Here is a 14,496-nt window from a genome sequence, read left to right on the forward strand (position 1 = left end):
GCGGCTCACGTGGTCAGACAGTCATGTGGTCAGAGTTGCTCCCGCTAAGTGGGACCAGAGTTCAGTGCGCCTGCGCAGTATCGGGGGGTGGGAGGGAGCGCCCTTCCAGGAGATGGGGTGGCTGCTGTAGTGAGAGGTTGGTGCTGCGGCTTTTTCCCTGCAGTCCTGCCGAGGAAGCGTGCGTCCCTGGCGCTTCCTTCTTCTCTTCCGGCCGAGAGGTTAGTGTACTGCCTTTCCTTAGCTGCTTGGGTGGTCCGGCTCGGAGGTCTGCGCCCTGGCTCCTGGCCGCCCGGAACGTGTACAGTCACAGGTTACGCTGGTGCGACTGTGACCCTCTGCCTCTTACCGTGATCTTTGGTCGACTTAGCTGGGAGTAAAAAGCACTCAGTCAATTAATGAACCCTTTTTTTGAGCCAGTGCACCGCGGTAACTGTAGAAATCGATAAAATAATTTTGAGTTTGAGGAATTGAACGGCCTGCTCCCAAAGATGAGTGACAGTTGTCTCTTGAATCGTAGCCTAGCTGTAACCGATTTTCTTAATTGGTGTTATTGTCTAAAAGTTGAAATGTGCCCAGGAACTGAGTAACTGCCTAGTATTTCATTTTAAAAATTCGATCGAATGCCTACTATGTACTGGCGCTAGTGTCAGGAGATACAGTAGGAAAAAACACACAAATCTGTATCCTCAAGGAGTTTCCATTCGGAGGGAAGACACAAAAATCAGCCCTTTCCTTTTTTTTCCTTTAGCGTTCTGTCTCACGTATTTTACTGATTTACCTCGTTTTTGCCTGTCACTCCCAATGTAAAGTTCAAAATATTCAAAAGATAGGATATTTGTCTATTTTTATTTTCAACTGTATTGTCAGCAACTAGGGACAATGCCTGGCACATGGTAAGAACTGAGTTGTTTTGCAGTATGAATTAATAAACTAAAAATTAAAGGTGTGTAAGTGATGTTACACAATGGAGAAATGCGAAGTGGAGGAAGATAGAGAACGGGTGCTGGTTGTGTGTTTTTAATGTAGTGGTTGGGGAAGGCTTCACTGGGTGGAAGACATTTTAGCAAATTTCTGGAGGAGGTGAGGGTGTGAGCCTTTCAGATCCCTGGGAGAAGAGCCTAAGGAACAGCAAATGCAAAGATCCAGAGGCTAGAACGAGGAGCAAAATAAGCAAAGGAGAGAGCTGTCAGAGTGCTGATAAAGGGCCAGAGAATGTAGTGCCATGCAGGCCATTTTTGAGGGCTTTGACTTTTTTTTTTTTTTTGAGACGGAATCTCGCACTGTTGCCCGGGCTTTAGTGCAGTGGCGCGATCTGGGCTCACTGCAACCTCCGCCTCCCGAGTTCAGGCGATGATGCTCCTGCCTCAGCCTCTGGAGTAGCTAGGATTATAGACCCATGCCGCCATGCCCGGCTAATTTTAGTATTTTTAGTAGACACAGGGTTTCACCGTGTTGGCCAGGCTGGTCTGGAACTCCAGACCTCAAGTGATCCCTCCCAACGTGCTGGGATTACAGGCGTGAGCCACTATGCCTGGTCGGAGGGCTTTAGCTTTTATTAAGTGAACCGTGCAGCCATAGCCACATTTTGCGCTAAGATTTGACTTCAAAGGATCACTTTGGTTGCTTGTGTTGAGAAGAAATTGTAGGGGGCCCAAAACAGAATCAGGGAAACTGGTTAAAGCTATTATAATAATCCATGGGAAAGATAGCAGTTTGGATCAGGTAGTAGTATTACTGATGATGGGCAGTGGTCCCTAGAAGGCCCTTGGGATTTACTGACAAGTTGGATATGGAGAATAAAGAGTCAAGGTGGACTCCACGTTTTTGGCTTAGCAGTTACAAAGATACTAATTACTGCTCGTGAATGGGAAAGACTGGGAAGAAAGGGATGCAAGGGATTCCAGGGGTATAAGAGAGAGATTCGAATGGTAGACCATGGAGTGTAAACTGGATATGGAGGAAGTGAAGTCATGGGGAGTGAGAGACCGCGAAAAGGTGGTTGGATCATTGACTCATGGGTCCTGTTGGTGTTGAAGAATTGTTGGAATTGGGTAATAGAAGGAGTGAGATGCAAAGATAGGAGGTGGTGCTTAGAGAGTAGAATAGATGAAATTGAGGTGAGGAGGTCCGATGTATTGATAATGACAGTAGGGCCCTGTCTGATAGAAAAACAATGTAAGGCACAAATGTAATCTTAGGCTTTCTAGAAGGTGCAGTGATAAAAATGGCATGGGTCCGGTGGCTCACGCCTGTGATCCCAACACTTTGGGAGGCCAAGGCAGGTGGATCACCTGAGATCAGGATTTCAAGACCAGCCTGGCCAACATGATGAAACCCCGTCTCTACTAAAAATACAAAAAATTAACTAGGCATGGTGGCAGGCACCTGTAATCCCAGCTACTTGGGAGGCTGAGGCAGGAGAATCGCTTGAAGGGGGGAGGCAGAGGTTGCAGTGAGCCAAGATCGTGCCATTGCACTCCAACCTGGGCAACAAGAGCGAAACTTTGTATCAAAAAAGAAAGAAGAATAGCTAAAATTTATTTGAATAATGCATTTTATTTAGGTAAATATACCCAGACATATTATTTCAACAAATAATTGATAGAAGAATTGAGATATTTTACTTATTAAAAAATTAAGGCTCAATTTATACTAACCAGAATTCAAGGGCTCAATAGCAATGTGGGTTGTCTAGTGGCTACTTTACAGGTTACAGGATAATGACCATGGGCATGAGTGGCTGAGGAAAAGTGAAAAACAGGACCATTCAGGAAGGGAGATTAGGGAACTCAGGGCCAGGGTTTTGGAAGAATCATCCCCACCACTGATCAGCATGGATATAGAAACCATTGAAAATTACTGCAACAATAATATTACCTGTAACTTTTACGTTCATTGTAATAGTGCTTCATGTAGCCTCCATATTAAGGTAGTCAATAGAGTTTTGAGGTAAATAATTTATTCAAAGAGGCCAGGTGCAGTGGCTCATGCCTGTAATCCCAGCACTTTGGGAGTCCAGGGCAGGCGGATCATTTGAGGTCAGGAGTTGGAGACCAGCCTGGCCAACATAGTGAAACCCCTTCTCTGCTAAATATATATATGTATATCTATATATCTCTCTCTATATATATATCTATATAAAATACAAAAGCTAGCTGGGCTTGGTGGCGCACACCTGTAATCCCAGCTACTCAGGAGGCTGAGGCAGGAGAATCACATGAACCTGGGAGGTGGAGGTTGCGGTGAGCTGAGGTGGCACCACTGCACTCCAGCCTGAGCGACAGAGCGAGACTCCCATCTCAAAAAAAAAAAAAAAAAAAAAGGAATTTCCTCAAAGATAATGAAAGAATCTAGGACTGTGGACACATTTCTAAAATATTTTGTAGTTAGGTTCTTCAAAATTAAGTGGTTCAACTGGCATGGAATAGTACTAATCAAAGGTGAACTGCAGTAGCCAATTGGACTAGAATGAAGCACAGAATACCAGCTTTTGAAGGGATTTTGAAAGCAGCAGGTTCTACCTCCTAAATATCACCGTGAATCATCTTTGTCCTTACCCTGGAGAGAGGTAATAAATAAATAAAAGGTAGTGGGTAAGAGTGTTGACTTTGGAATTGGGAAAGCCTGGGTTTTATGTTAATTACATCTCTGTAGCTTCTTAATGGTGAGCACTTAGCCTCTTTAAACCTCAGTTTCCTAATCAGTGAAATGGGATCATTATGAGGTGAGGCTGAGCACTTGGCACGTAGAAAGTGCTCAGAGTGATGTTAGAGTCTCTCGTTTCCTCCTGCACATCATCACCAAAAAGTTGTTTCAGGAACATACATTTGACTATGTGACGCTCAGAGTTAGAAGCTCAGCTTTCTCCCCACCTGTAGAAACTCTTTGGGATGACTTTATAGATCCTTTGGTGATCTGGTCACCAGCTCTTTTTCAGTCCTTACCTTCTGCAGCTCACTCCTACCTCCCCTCAGATAGGAGATAAATAGGACTCCATGCCTGAGGTGTTTGACTTGCTGATCCTTCTGCCCTTTCAAGACTCGGTTCAAATGTCACCTCTGTGACAATGCCACACTCTTCACATGCTCCTTTCTCTGGACTAGAGCAATTTGTGCATCTCATTCATTTTCCTCTGCTAGACTTTGAATTCTGAGATCATTGATTCATATATCTCTAGCACCTAAAATGTTATTTTTATAAAAAGAATTATTGATTACTATGGTCTAACTTTTTTTTTTTTTTTTTTTTTTGAGACAGAGTCTCATTCTGTTGCCCAGGCTAGAGCGCAGTGGGGTGATCCTGGCTCGCTGCAAGCTCTGCCTCCCTGGTTCGAGCGATTCTATATCTCAGCCACCTGAGTAGCTGGGATTAAAGGCATGCACCACTATGCCTGGCTAATTTTTTTTTGTATTTTTGGTAGAGATGGGTTTTTGCCATGTTGGCCAGGCTGGTTTTGAACTTCTGGCCTCAAGTGATTTCCCCCCCACCCTTTTAGCCTCCCAGAGTGCTGGGATTACAGGCATGAGCCACTGTGTGTGGCCTCCTATAGGCTAACTTTAAAATCACACATTTCGTACTGTAAATAAGGGGGAAATTCTGTTTCCCTTGTCTGGAATGTTCATGTGTGTATCTGACAAGCCTCATGCACTCCCATGCCCAGCCCCAAGCTGAAAAGCACCTTCCCCTTCAAGAATCAGCTTAGATCTTTCTGGGAGCCTTTCCTGATTCTTTTTTTTTTTCCTGAGGCAGAAAAAAGGCTGGAGTGCAGTGGTGCAATCATGACTCACTGCAGCCTCGGTCTCCTGGGCTCAAGTGATCCTCCCACCTCAGCCTGTGAGTAGCTGGGACTACAGGCATGAGCTGCCATCACACCCAGCTAATTTTTAAATTTTTGTCATTTTTTGTAGAGATGATGTTTTGTCATGTTGCCCCAGCTGGTCTGGAACTCTTGGACTCAAGCAATCCACCTGCCTCAGTCTCCCAGTGTGCTGGGATTACAAGTGTGAGCTACAGTGCCTGGCCAGAACAGATTTTTATATACTTGATATGCTAATGAAGTAAATGAAGTGGTCCCATCACTATTTTTTTTTTAAGGTTCTTGTTATGTCAGTAGCTTTATAATCCTGTAATCTTCCAGGAAGAAGGCCAAATGTTGATAAAGGCAAAGTGGCAGAAACACTGTACTTACTTTTTTAACCTTGTTCTTTTGCTAGAATTAGGATGTATCTGTTTTACAAACTTTTTTACAGAAATGTGCCCATTACCTAGGGAAATATTATATATGTTTTAAGCGTTAATTTTAAAACTTGAACTTTGAATTCCTTTTCTTTTAGCTTGGGACTTGGTAATGCCAGCCACACTCCTCAGAGCCGTGGCCGGATCTCATCGTATATTATCAAAAGCACATCAGTGCCGAAGAATCAGTCATCTAATGTTAAAACCACTTAAGGAATTTGAAAATACAACATGCAGCACACTGACAGTATGTGAAAACTTGGATTTGCTCCTTCCTGATAAAACAGCTGGTGGTTTGAATAAGTCTCAGATCCTGGAAATGAACCAAAAAAAGTCCAATACAAGCCTGCTCTCGCCATTAAATGCTGCTCGTTGCCAAGATGAAAAGGCACACCTTCCAACCATGAAATCCTTTGGTACTCACAGGAAAGTGACCCACAAACCACATCTATTGGGTTCTAAATGGTTTATAAAAATATTAAAGAGGCATTTCTCATCTATATCAACGGAAACATTTGTTCCAAAACAAGACTTCCCACAGATCAAGAGACCACTAAAAGCATCCAGGACCAGACAGCCATCCAGGACCAACCTTCCAGTTTTGTCTGTGAATGAGGTAAAGTAGGGGTGGCCGTGGCTCTTGTGCTTAGTGATCGTTGCTCGTGCTAAACCAGTGTGTGCTGCACCCCAGCCTTACCACCAGCGTAAGAGAACTGGCAGTCACTCAGACTTCCTCATCAAGATCTTTGAAGCCTAATAAATATCCAAAGGGATTCAACATCTTAATTTTTAACAATTAATGATACATATAAAAACAAAATACAGGCAATAAAACATGAAAATATAGTTTATAAAAGATTTGGTTATTGGTCTAAGGAAATTGAAAAAGAGGACCAATATTAAGTCCAGTCTAAGAATGGGACTGTAAAAAAAATTAAAAAAAAAAAAACGTTAAAAAAAACTAGAAATTCTTCATCAAATTAAACAAAAAAATGTAACTGCAGACAGATAAGCCTTTATTAGGCTGTGGCAGTTGCATGGGTCGGTGAAATGACACAGTAAGGTAGCCTCCAAAAGCAGCAAGGGAGGAGGGCCTTGCTTTTTTATCCTCTTAAGGTTTAAGGGGGTATTTTCTTTTTTCATCCTTAAGGAGTTTCTGGGAATTTTTCTGCTACAATTTGCATTTCTTCTTCAATAACAAGTTAAGGCTCAAGATCAAGCCCTTAGAAACCTTTGTGTGTCGCATAATACCTAGAACTATATGTTGTACTTATATGTTTATTACATTGGAAAGGATTGAAAAGAGGCAAGAGGATCTTTAATGCCGGTAGTCATCAACATTAAAGACACTTTAAACTTGATGAAGACTTCTGAATCTATCATAAAACAGGTTAGAATGTCTGTCTGCGAGTCTTGATTCTGAAAAGTAGCCCCTGAGCCTGTTTAATTTGGGCCATGTTTTTATTACTGTGTAGCTGACACCCCTTGGAAAGGTATACATACATACCTTTACTCATCCTCTGATTCGAAAGCTAAGAATTAATGAATGGTTCTTGTGTTGGATTCTGGAATGCTTTCAATTCTTGTGTGCTTTCTCTGAACCCAGGATGTGAAGGATGGAGTGTTGTGCAGCTACTGCTCCACCTTTCCTTTAGCTCGAGCTTTGGGGTAACCTGGGAAATTCAGTATTTAAGTGTCCAAGATGACATTAAGTGTAAAAACCTGAATTCATGGCAGATCCAAAAAAGAGAAAGCTCAATTCTGTTCATTTGTAACATCTAGCAGCACAGTGCGTCGGGTTTCTTAGGAAGAAGCTGATACAGTCAGAGATGTCCCTAGGCTATTTCTTTGGGCCATCCTTAGACTTGCAAGCAATTTTCCTAAATACCATATCTTATTTTTCTTTAGGTTTTTTTTTTTTCTACTTCCTTCCAGGAAAGAATTTGAAGTAGATTTTCGACATTCAACATAGTGTCAAATGAGATAACAAATACTTTCGCATATTAGAACAAATAGTTGACATGAACAGAGAAATGTTATGAAGTACCTGAAATGAATAATTTAGTTGAACATTTTGTTTTGAGAAGCCTTGTAATTAAAAGAGGAAATCCTCCTGGGATTTACTGTTTGTTGTTTTTTATTGTGGGAGAGGGCAGAGTAAAAACATAAAAATATCTTCAGAGAAATAACTTTTTCCAGCACTGAAATGAAGGAGTTATTTCATGGATTCTGTTATAGGAGACATTGGGTAACATGATAGACAATGACTTCAGTTGGAGTTTGGCAAAAACAAGCCATATGCTGTCTTTCTGAAAGCACAGGAATATAATAGAAAATCAGATGTTTCTGGCCGGATGGCGGCTCACACCTGTAATCCCAACATTTTGGGAGACCAAGGCAGGTGGATCACTTGAGGTCAGGAGTTTGAGACCAGCCTGGCCAACATGGTGAAACCCTGTCTCTACAAAAATACAAAAATTAGCCAGGCATGGTGGTGGTGCACACTTGTAATCCCAGCTGCTCGGGAGGCTGAGGCAGGAGGATCTCTTGAATCCAGGACACGGAGGTTGCAGTGAGCCAAGATCACGCCACTGCATTCCAGCCTGGGTGACAGAGTGAGGCTCTGTCTCAGAAAAAAGAAGAAAATCATGTTTCTAAAGTGATCTGAGATAATATAATTTTGGAACACCATTTTTTGAAGATTTTATTTTTCATAGAGAAAGCAGTCTTGGCATGACTAGGTAATATGTCCCTAGGACCAAAGCCTGACTTTCTTTTCTTTTTTTTTTTTTTTTTTGAGACGGAGTCTTGCTCTGTCCTCCAGGCTGGAGTGCAGTGGCGCGATCTCGACTCACTACAAGCTCCGCCTCCCTGGTTCACGCCATTCTCCTGCCTCAGCCTCCTGAGTAGCTGGGATTACAGGCGCCCGCCACCACGCCCGGCTAATTTTTTTTTTTTTTTTTGTATTTTTAGTAGAGATGGTTTCACCGTGTTCGCCAGGATGGTCTCGATCTCCTGACCTCGTGATCCGCCTGCCTCGGCCTCCCAAAGTGCTGGGATTACAGGCGTGAGCCACTGCGCCCGGCCAAAGCCTGACTTTCATCTGCCACAAATTGAGGGCCACTCCATTTTCATACGGCCATCATAGTGGTAAACCCTTTATACCACTTTATACCATCAAAGTAGTAAACCCTTTATATCCTTTATACCATCAAAGTGGTAAACCCTTTATACCACTCTTGACTGAGACAAGGGAAAGCCTCTGCTTTGTGTCAAAAGCATGTGGAATTTGTTTTGTTCCCATAGTTGGACTGAGCTCATCTTTTCAGCTCTGCAGAACAACATGCATCTGGAGTTGGCTGAATGGTTTTAGTCACCCTCTCTGTTAGAATTAAATCTTTACCTGGTCTCATTTTCAGAGATCATAATCTGAGATACTCAACCCACATCCCTTTGGCTTACAATTCCTAAAAGCAATAGTGGATCCTGTGGCTTATGCCTATAATTCCAGTGTTTTGGGAGGCTGATGCAGGAAGACCACTTGAGGCCAGGAGGTCAAGACCAGCCTGGCAATGTAGCAAGACTTCCATTTCTAAAAGACTTAAAAAAAAATTAGCCAGGCTTGGTGGTGCGCACCTGTAGTCCTAGCTACTCGAGGCTGAGGTGGGAGGTTCGCTTGAGCCTGGGGGTTCCAGGCTACAGTGAGTCATGACTGCACCTCACTCCATCCAACCTAGGCGACAGAGGGAGACCCACTAAACAGTCACCTCATTAAAACAAAAGATGTTCCCGTCATTCGTGAAATTCCAAGGACTTTAGAAGCTCTGTGTTAGTAACTAAAGACCCACTAAACAAATGAGAAAACAATAATAGCAGCGCTTCTTATTAATGTCCAGTCTTTGAAGAGAACACCAGAGGATGGGAATGGCAGGTCTGAGTGGCGTGGAGCCTGATACCAGGGAGAATGTTTTCAGGCTGATAGCACAGTGTGTTACGGAATCACTAGTGGATTGTTAACCATGTTTTTTGAAAAATGAAATAGAAAATAACAGAATACATTGCTCATGATAAAGGTAAATACTGGTTTGTGAAGCTGTTGTGGCAATTATTGGTGTGTGAGCATAGATGTGTATATGTACTATGTATAATGATTTCTTATAGATTGTAGTCGAAAAACTTAAAACATAAAGCATAATACTGGTAACATAAAATGTATCTGTGTTTGTATAGCTTTCATCTCCAATGAGTACATTGCAGGAGAAAAGGCATTTTTTCTTAGTATGATCTATCTACTCACAGTACTTCTGATATCAAATATATGGGAGCCTTTTCCTCCTCCTCCCAGCCAGTTCTCCCATTCTCCAGACACTAACAAGGTGTCCTGCAATTCAGTTCAATTCCAGCACTAGCCAGAGTTAGTGCAGACCCCAGTTAATTAAGCTCGGCCCCACAAGACTGCCCTCCCGGTTGACACCTGTGCTTCTGACCAACCAGCTATGACCACCACCCCCTCTTCAGGTTTGATGATTTGCCAGAATGACCCACAGAACTCAGGGAATCACTTTATTTATGTTTACTGGTTTTTTATAGAGTATACAAAATAACAGCCAGATGTAGAGGTGCACAGGGTGAAATTTAGAAGGGCCTGGAACTCAGGAGCTTCTATTCCTTGTGGAATTGGGCTGTGCCACCTTCCCGGCACATGGATGCATTGATCAACGCAGGAGTTCTCCAGACCCCATTGTTCGGGTGTTTTTATGGAGGTTTCATTGTGTAAACCGTGATTGATGATTAACTCAATCTCCAGCCCCTCTCCATTCACTAGAGGTTAAGGGTGGGGTTGAAAGTTCTAAGCTTCTAATCAAAGTTTGGTCTTTCTGGTAACCACGCCCTATCCTGAAGCTCTCCAGAACACTGGGAGTCACCTCATTAAAACAAAAGACGTTCCCATCACTCATGAAATTCCAAGGAATTTAGAAGCTCTGTATGAGCAAATACTACAACCAAAAATGCCTCTGTCACTTAGAAAATTACAGGGGTTTTAGGAGTCTGTACTGGGAACCAAGGACAAAGACCAAATCACTATAGAAGCAGCATTGCTGTAATACACCAATTTTCTTCAGTAATACAGAGTAAATGAAAGTACAATTTTTTAAAAAATGTTCCTGATCAGAGCATGTGATGCTTCTAAAACAAGAATCATATGTAGATTTCTAGCCCCATCTGCTGGAACGTGTCTTCTGTGACCAGAAAAACAAAACATACTAAAATACTGTGGTTTTGGGTTTTTGTCTTTTGGGTTTTTAAAAACATTTTGAAATAGAGAAGCCCTAAATCTTATAAGTATTATAGGCTGGTTTGACACATTTATTTAAGAGCAAGTTGTAGATCCCCATCCTGAAATCCAAAATATGCTTTACATGTATATGTAGCTAATGCTTAATAAGGATTCACTATAAAAATCCAGAGAAAGATGTATAAAAATGAAAGCTGCTCAGAAAACAATAACATCTTTAATAAAGAAGAAAAAAAGCAGACAAGACATTCTATGGTTCTTTCCTTTTACCAAATAGGCGAAAATAAAAAAAAAAAAAACAACAAAATAAAACCAAAACAAAATGTCTTAAAACGTCAGATTCATCTATTAATAGAAGAAGCACACAACTAAGACTCAAGAGCTAAGAAGTTTAAGGAGAATACAGAAAGTAGTGTGGCAAACCATATAAGCTGAGTGACATGGGATGGATAGAACTTTCAGCCAAACTAAATGGGAGATCCCGAGAGAAGGAAAGGGGACGGCTGACAGTCTGGAAAACCTACGACAAAGATGCTTAGGATGGCTAAGTGAAAACAGATTGTGTTTAAAGATTTATTCATAATCTATTTGGAGCTTAGAATATATTTTCTCATAAAAATAGTGATTGACTTGCCTTGTCCCGTCCTTGAGAGTTGAAAATAGTACACGTTCTCAATTTGCTGTTAGTGTCTGAATATTCACATAATTTGGGATACCAGATTGCCCAAAACTCGGTTCTGAATATATTGTGCCCTTTATTTTTATCTCCAAGTGGCAGTTTTTAAAACTAGCCTTTTACCTTGATTCAAAATAATAGTGCCTGGCTGGGCATGGTGGCTCACGCCTGTAATCCCAGCACTTTGGGAGGCCGGGGTGGGCAGATCACCAGAGGTGAGGAGTTTGAGACCAGCCTGGCCAACATGGCGTAACCCCATCTCTACTAAAAATACAAAATTAGCCAGGTGTGGTGGTGCATGCCTGCAATCCCAGCTACTTGGGAGGCTGAGGTGGGGTAATCGCTTGAATCCAGGAGGTGGAGGTTGCAGTGAGCTAAGATTGCACCACTGGCACTCCCGCCTGGGCGACAGAGGAAGACTCTGTCTCAAAAAATAATAAATAATAATAAAAAAAAAAATAGAGTAAAATAGTAGTGCCTGCCACCACCATCAAACAGACCTTGTACTCTAATGCCAAGCTGTATATGGGATGCTTGCTGGCACATCTTCACTGGCACTATAAAATATGGCCAAGAAGATAGACTCTGAGCGTAAGAAGTCTGTGTTGGTTAGGAGTAACTTTGTCCTGGCTCTCTGGTGTAAAGCTCTCAAATGTGACTATGTAAATCCGGGTGGGATAATGGACTCGGCTCTGTCTGCAACATGCCATTTTGCAGAGAAGCACTCTAATGCATAAGCTTTTTATGCTGTAAAATACAGTAGCTGAAATTAAATGCCACCCTTTCAAAGGTGAATTAATGGAGAGCCTGGTGAAAGTCAAAGCGTTTTGATGTATAAAACTTGATAAATGGAAGTATTCCATCAATAGGCAAAGTATAACAACCTATCTACATAGTATGTAATTTCTGCACAGGTCTCTGTTTAGTAAATACATCACTGTATATCAATCTGGAATCTTGCTCCAATAAAGGAACATAAAGTTTTGTTTTTGTTTTTGTTTGAGACGGAATCTTGCTGTGTCACCCAGGCTGGAGTGCAGTGGCGCAATTTTGGCTCACTGCAACCTCTGCCTCCTGGATTCAAGGGATTCTCCTGCCTCAGCCTCCTGAGTAGCTGGGATTACAAGTGCCAGCCACCACACCCGGCTGGATTTTTGTATTTTTAGTAGAGCCAGGGTTTCACCATGTTGACCAGGCTGGTCTCGAACTCCTGACCTCAAGTGATCCACCCGCCTCAGCCTGCCAAAGTTCTGGGATTACAGACGTGAGTCATTGCGCCTGGCCAAGAATATTTTTTGGGGAAAAAAAAAAAAAAGTAGTACACATTCTTAGAGCAGATGGGCTTGGCCAATAACACATGATGGAGAAGGAGACATGAGACAACAGGGAGAGGCAGGGACGGTGTGGGCTGGAGACCCTGGGGCCCCCTGCTGTATCCTAGTCCATTACTTCCAGATCTTCCACTCGGTCAGAAGATGATGGAAATCTGGATTTTGTGTGAAATCTCTCAGTTTATTGTTGACAAGTCAATTCGAATTTTAGAAACGTGATGTAGGTCAGCTCTTGAGTTCGATGGTTCTCCAAGCTGCCAGTTTACAACTCTGATTCTAGCAAAAGAGACAGCCTCTACCATTTTCAGTACAGCTACATGAAGATCCTTCAGTGGACTACCTTATGACCTTCTTACTTCCTTTTTCTGCCTCTTGCTCTTCCCACTTCAGCCCAAACTAAGCACATGAGCTCTAGCCATCACAGAAGTAATTCTGACATCCAACCTAACATACTGTGATTTCACCTAGCAAGCTTGAGTGAATTTGTCAGGTCTTGCAGACTGTGGAGACTGCCCCATGTCTCGCCTGATGCCCCTTGCTAGGATTCCTTTCTTTCAGCTAGCTTCAGCTCTACAGACATAGCACATCAGCTCTTTTTAACTCCATGGAGCCTTAAAAAGAACTAGTGCTCACAGGTCTAAACCTTAAGCATATGCCTGTTCCCTATACTCTGGTAACTCCTGATACATTTTTATTTGTATATCCCCATGTTGCTACTTTCATATGTGACTATGGGAATTAGCTAATTTGGAAGGAATTAGCAGTTTTCTGCTCATAATGAGGGTACTACATCCATTTATCCCGACATTCCCCAGTAATTTCACCTTGTCTGACTTTTATTTTTTTCTAATTGAATTTGTCTCATTTTGCTTATGAGTAGATACTTTATTGATTTTGGATTTTTCAGTTTGCATGGATCCTCAGGTTCTCTGTTATTCTTTTACCTTTAAACCACACATCAAAGCTGTGGAACAGATTGAGGAAGAGCAAATGGGGTCAGGTCATTTCATGAGAAAGAGCCAGGAGTTGCGGGATGTAGGTGGGAGGAAGGAATGAATTAATATATACTTCTCTAGAATTTCATACTAGGAATATACAGAACGGAAAAGAATTGGGGAGCTGAGATGAGTAAGTCCTAAGAATAAATGTTGATTTAGTGACTCATAAACTTCTTTTGGCCAACTAGAATCTAACAACCGTTGAACACTTGTGTTAGCCGCAGTGCTGAGCAGTTTATGCTTATTAGCTTACTTAAACTTTACAACAACCCCATAAAGTAAGCATTATTGTTATTCTGATATTCTTTTAAAATTGTAACCAACTTCTGTGCCTAAAATGTTAAGTCTTATGCCAGTAGCTTTCAAACTTTATTGACCACATCTCATAGAAATATATTTAACATTTTACATACATAGCGACCTAGAGTAGATACATACATATAAGTGACAGAAAACTTCATAAAATAACATTTCCTATGAATAATGTGCTGTAATATTTTTCTATTTAGTTTTATTAAAAAGCTGTTTGGGGCCAACCAAACTGATATCAGAACTCACTAATGTGTTGTGACCTACAATTTGAAAAAACACAGCATTGAGCCATAGTTCTTACCATCTTTCCTCATATGTACACAGGCAAGATGAGGCATGAACCAAAGTACTAACCAAACCAAGACATGTGCTCAGATGTACAGACCTTTTTGTTTAATGTTAACTAGTGTAAAAATACTGTAATTCCTTTGGCGATTTAAAGGAATCTGCTGTACAAGAGTAGTTACAAATTAGGAAATGACCTCAAATACCAACGTTGCTTTGAAAAAGAGTCATGGAAACTCAGGGTTGGAGAGACTTAACTATCATTCCATCCAGTCACCCATGTGATGCCTTAATCATCTCTATTTTGTATTCAATCTGTGCTTGAGACACTACCAGTTGAGAGTGGCTTGCCTTTCAGAATAA

The 14,496-nt window shown here is 41.7% G+C and overlaps 1 protein-coding gene across 6 annotated transcripts in view; it reads left to right on the forward strand.

The window, feature by feature from the left end:
• Window positions 1-51: 51 nt before the first annotated feature.
• Window positions 52-14,496, forward strand: part of RMND1 (required for meiotic nuclear division 1 homolog) — a 49,123-nt gene continuing 34,678 nt past the window's right edge. For 2 of the 6 annotated variants that reach the window (XR_750171.2, XM_010383601.2), the window contains exons 1-2: window positions 52-218; window positions 5,334-5,851. Coding sequence is in view for 1 of the 6 variants with exons in the window: in XM_010383601.2 (XP_010381903.1) it covers window positions 5,348-5,851 (504 nt within the window). In the remaining 5 variants the exon portion in view is untranslated. Of the gene's footprint in view, window positions 219-5,333; window positions 5,852-12,452; window positions 12,472-14,496 lie in introns of those variants that run through there. The other 4 variants (XM_010383602.1, XM_030928369.1, XM_030928368.1 and 1 more) reach the window with 4 other exon arrangements.

Source organism: Rhinopithecus roxellana, chromosome 4 (genome assembly GCF_007565055.1).
Source record: "Rhinopithecus roxellana isolate Shanxi Qingling chromosome 4, ASM756505v1, whole genome shotgun sequence".
NCBI classification, from domain to species: Eukaryota; Metazoa; Chordata; class Mammalia; order Primates; family Cercopithecidae; genus Rhinopithecus; species Rhinopithecus roxellana.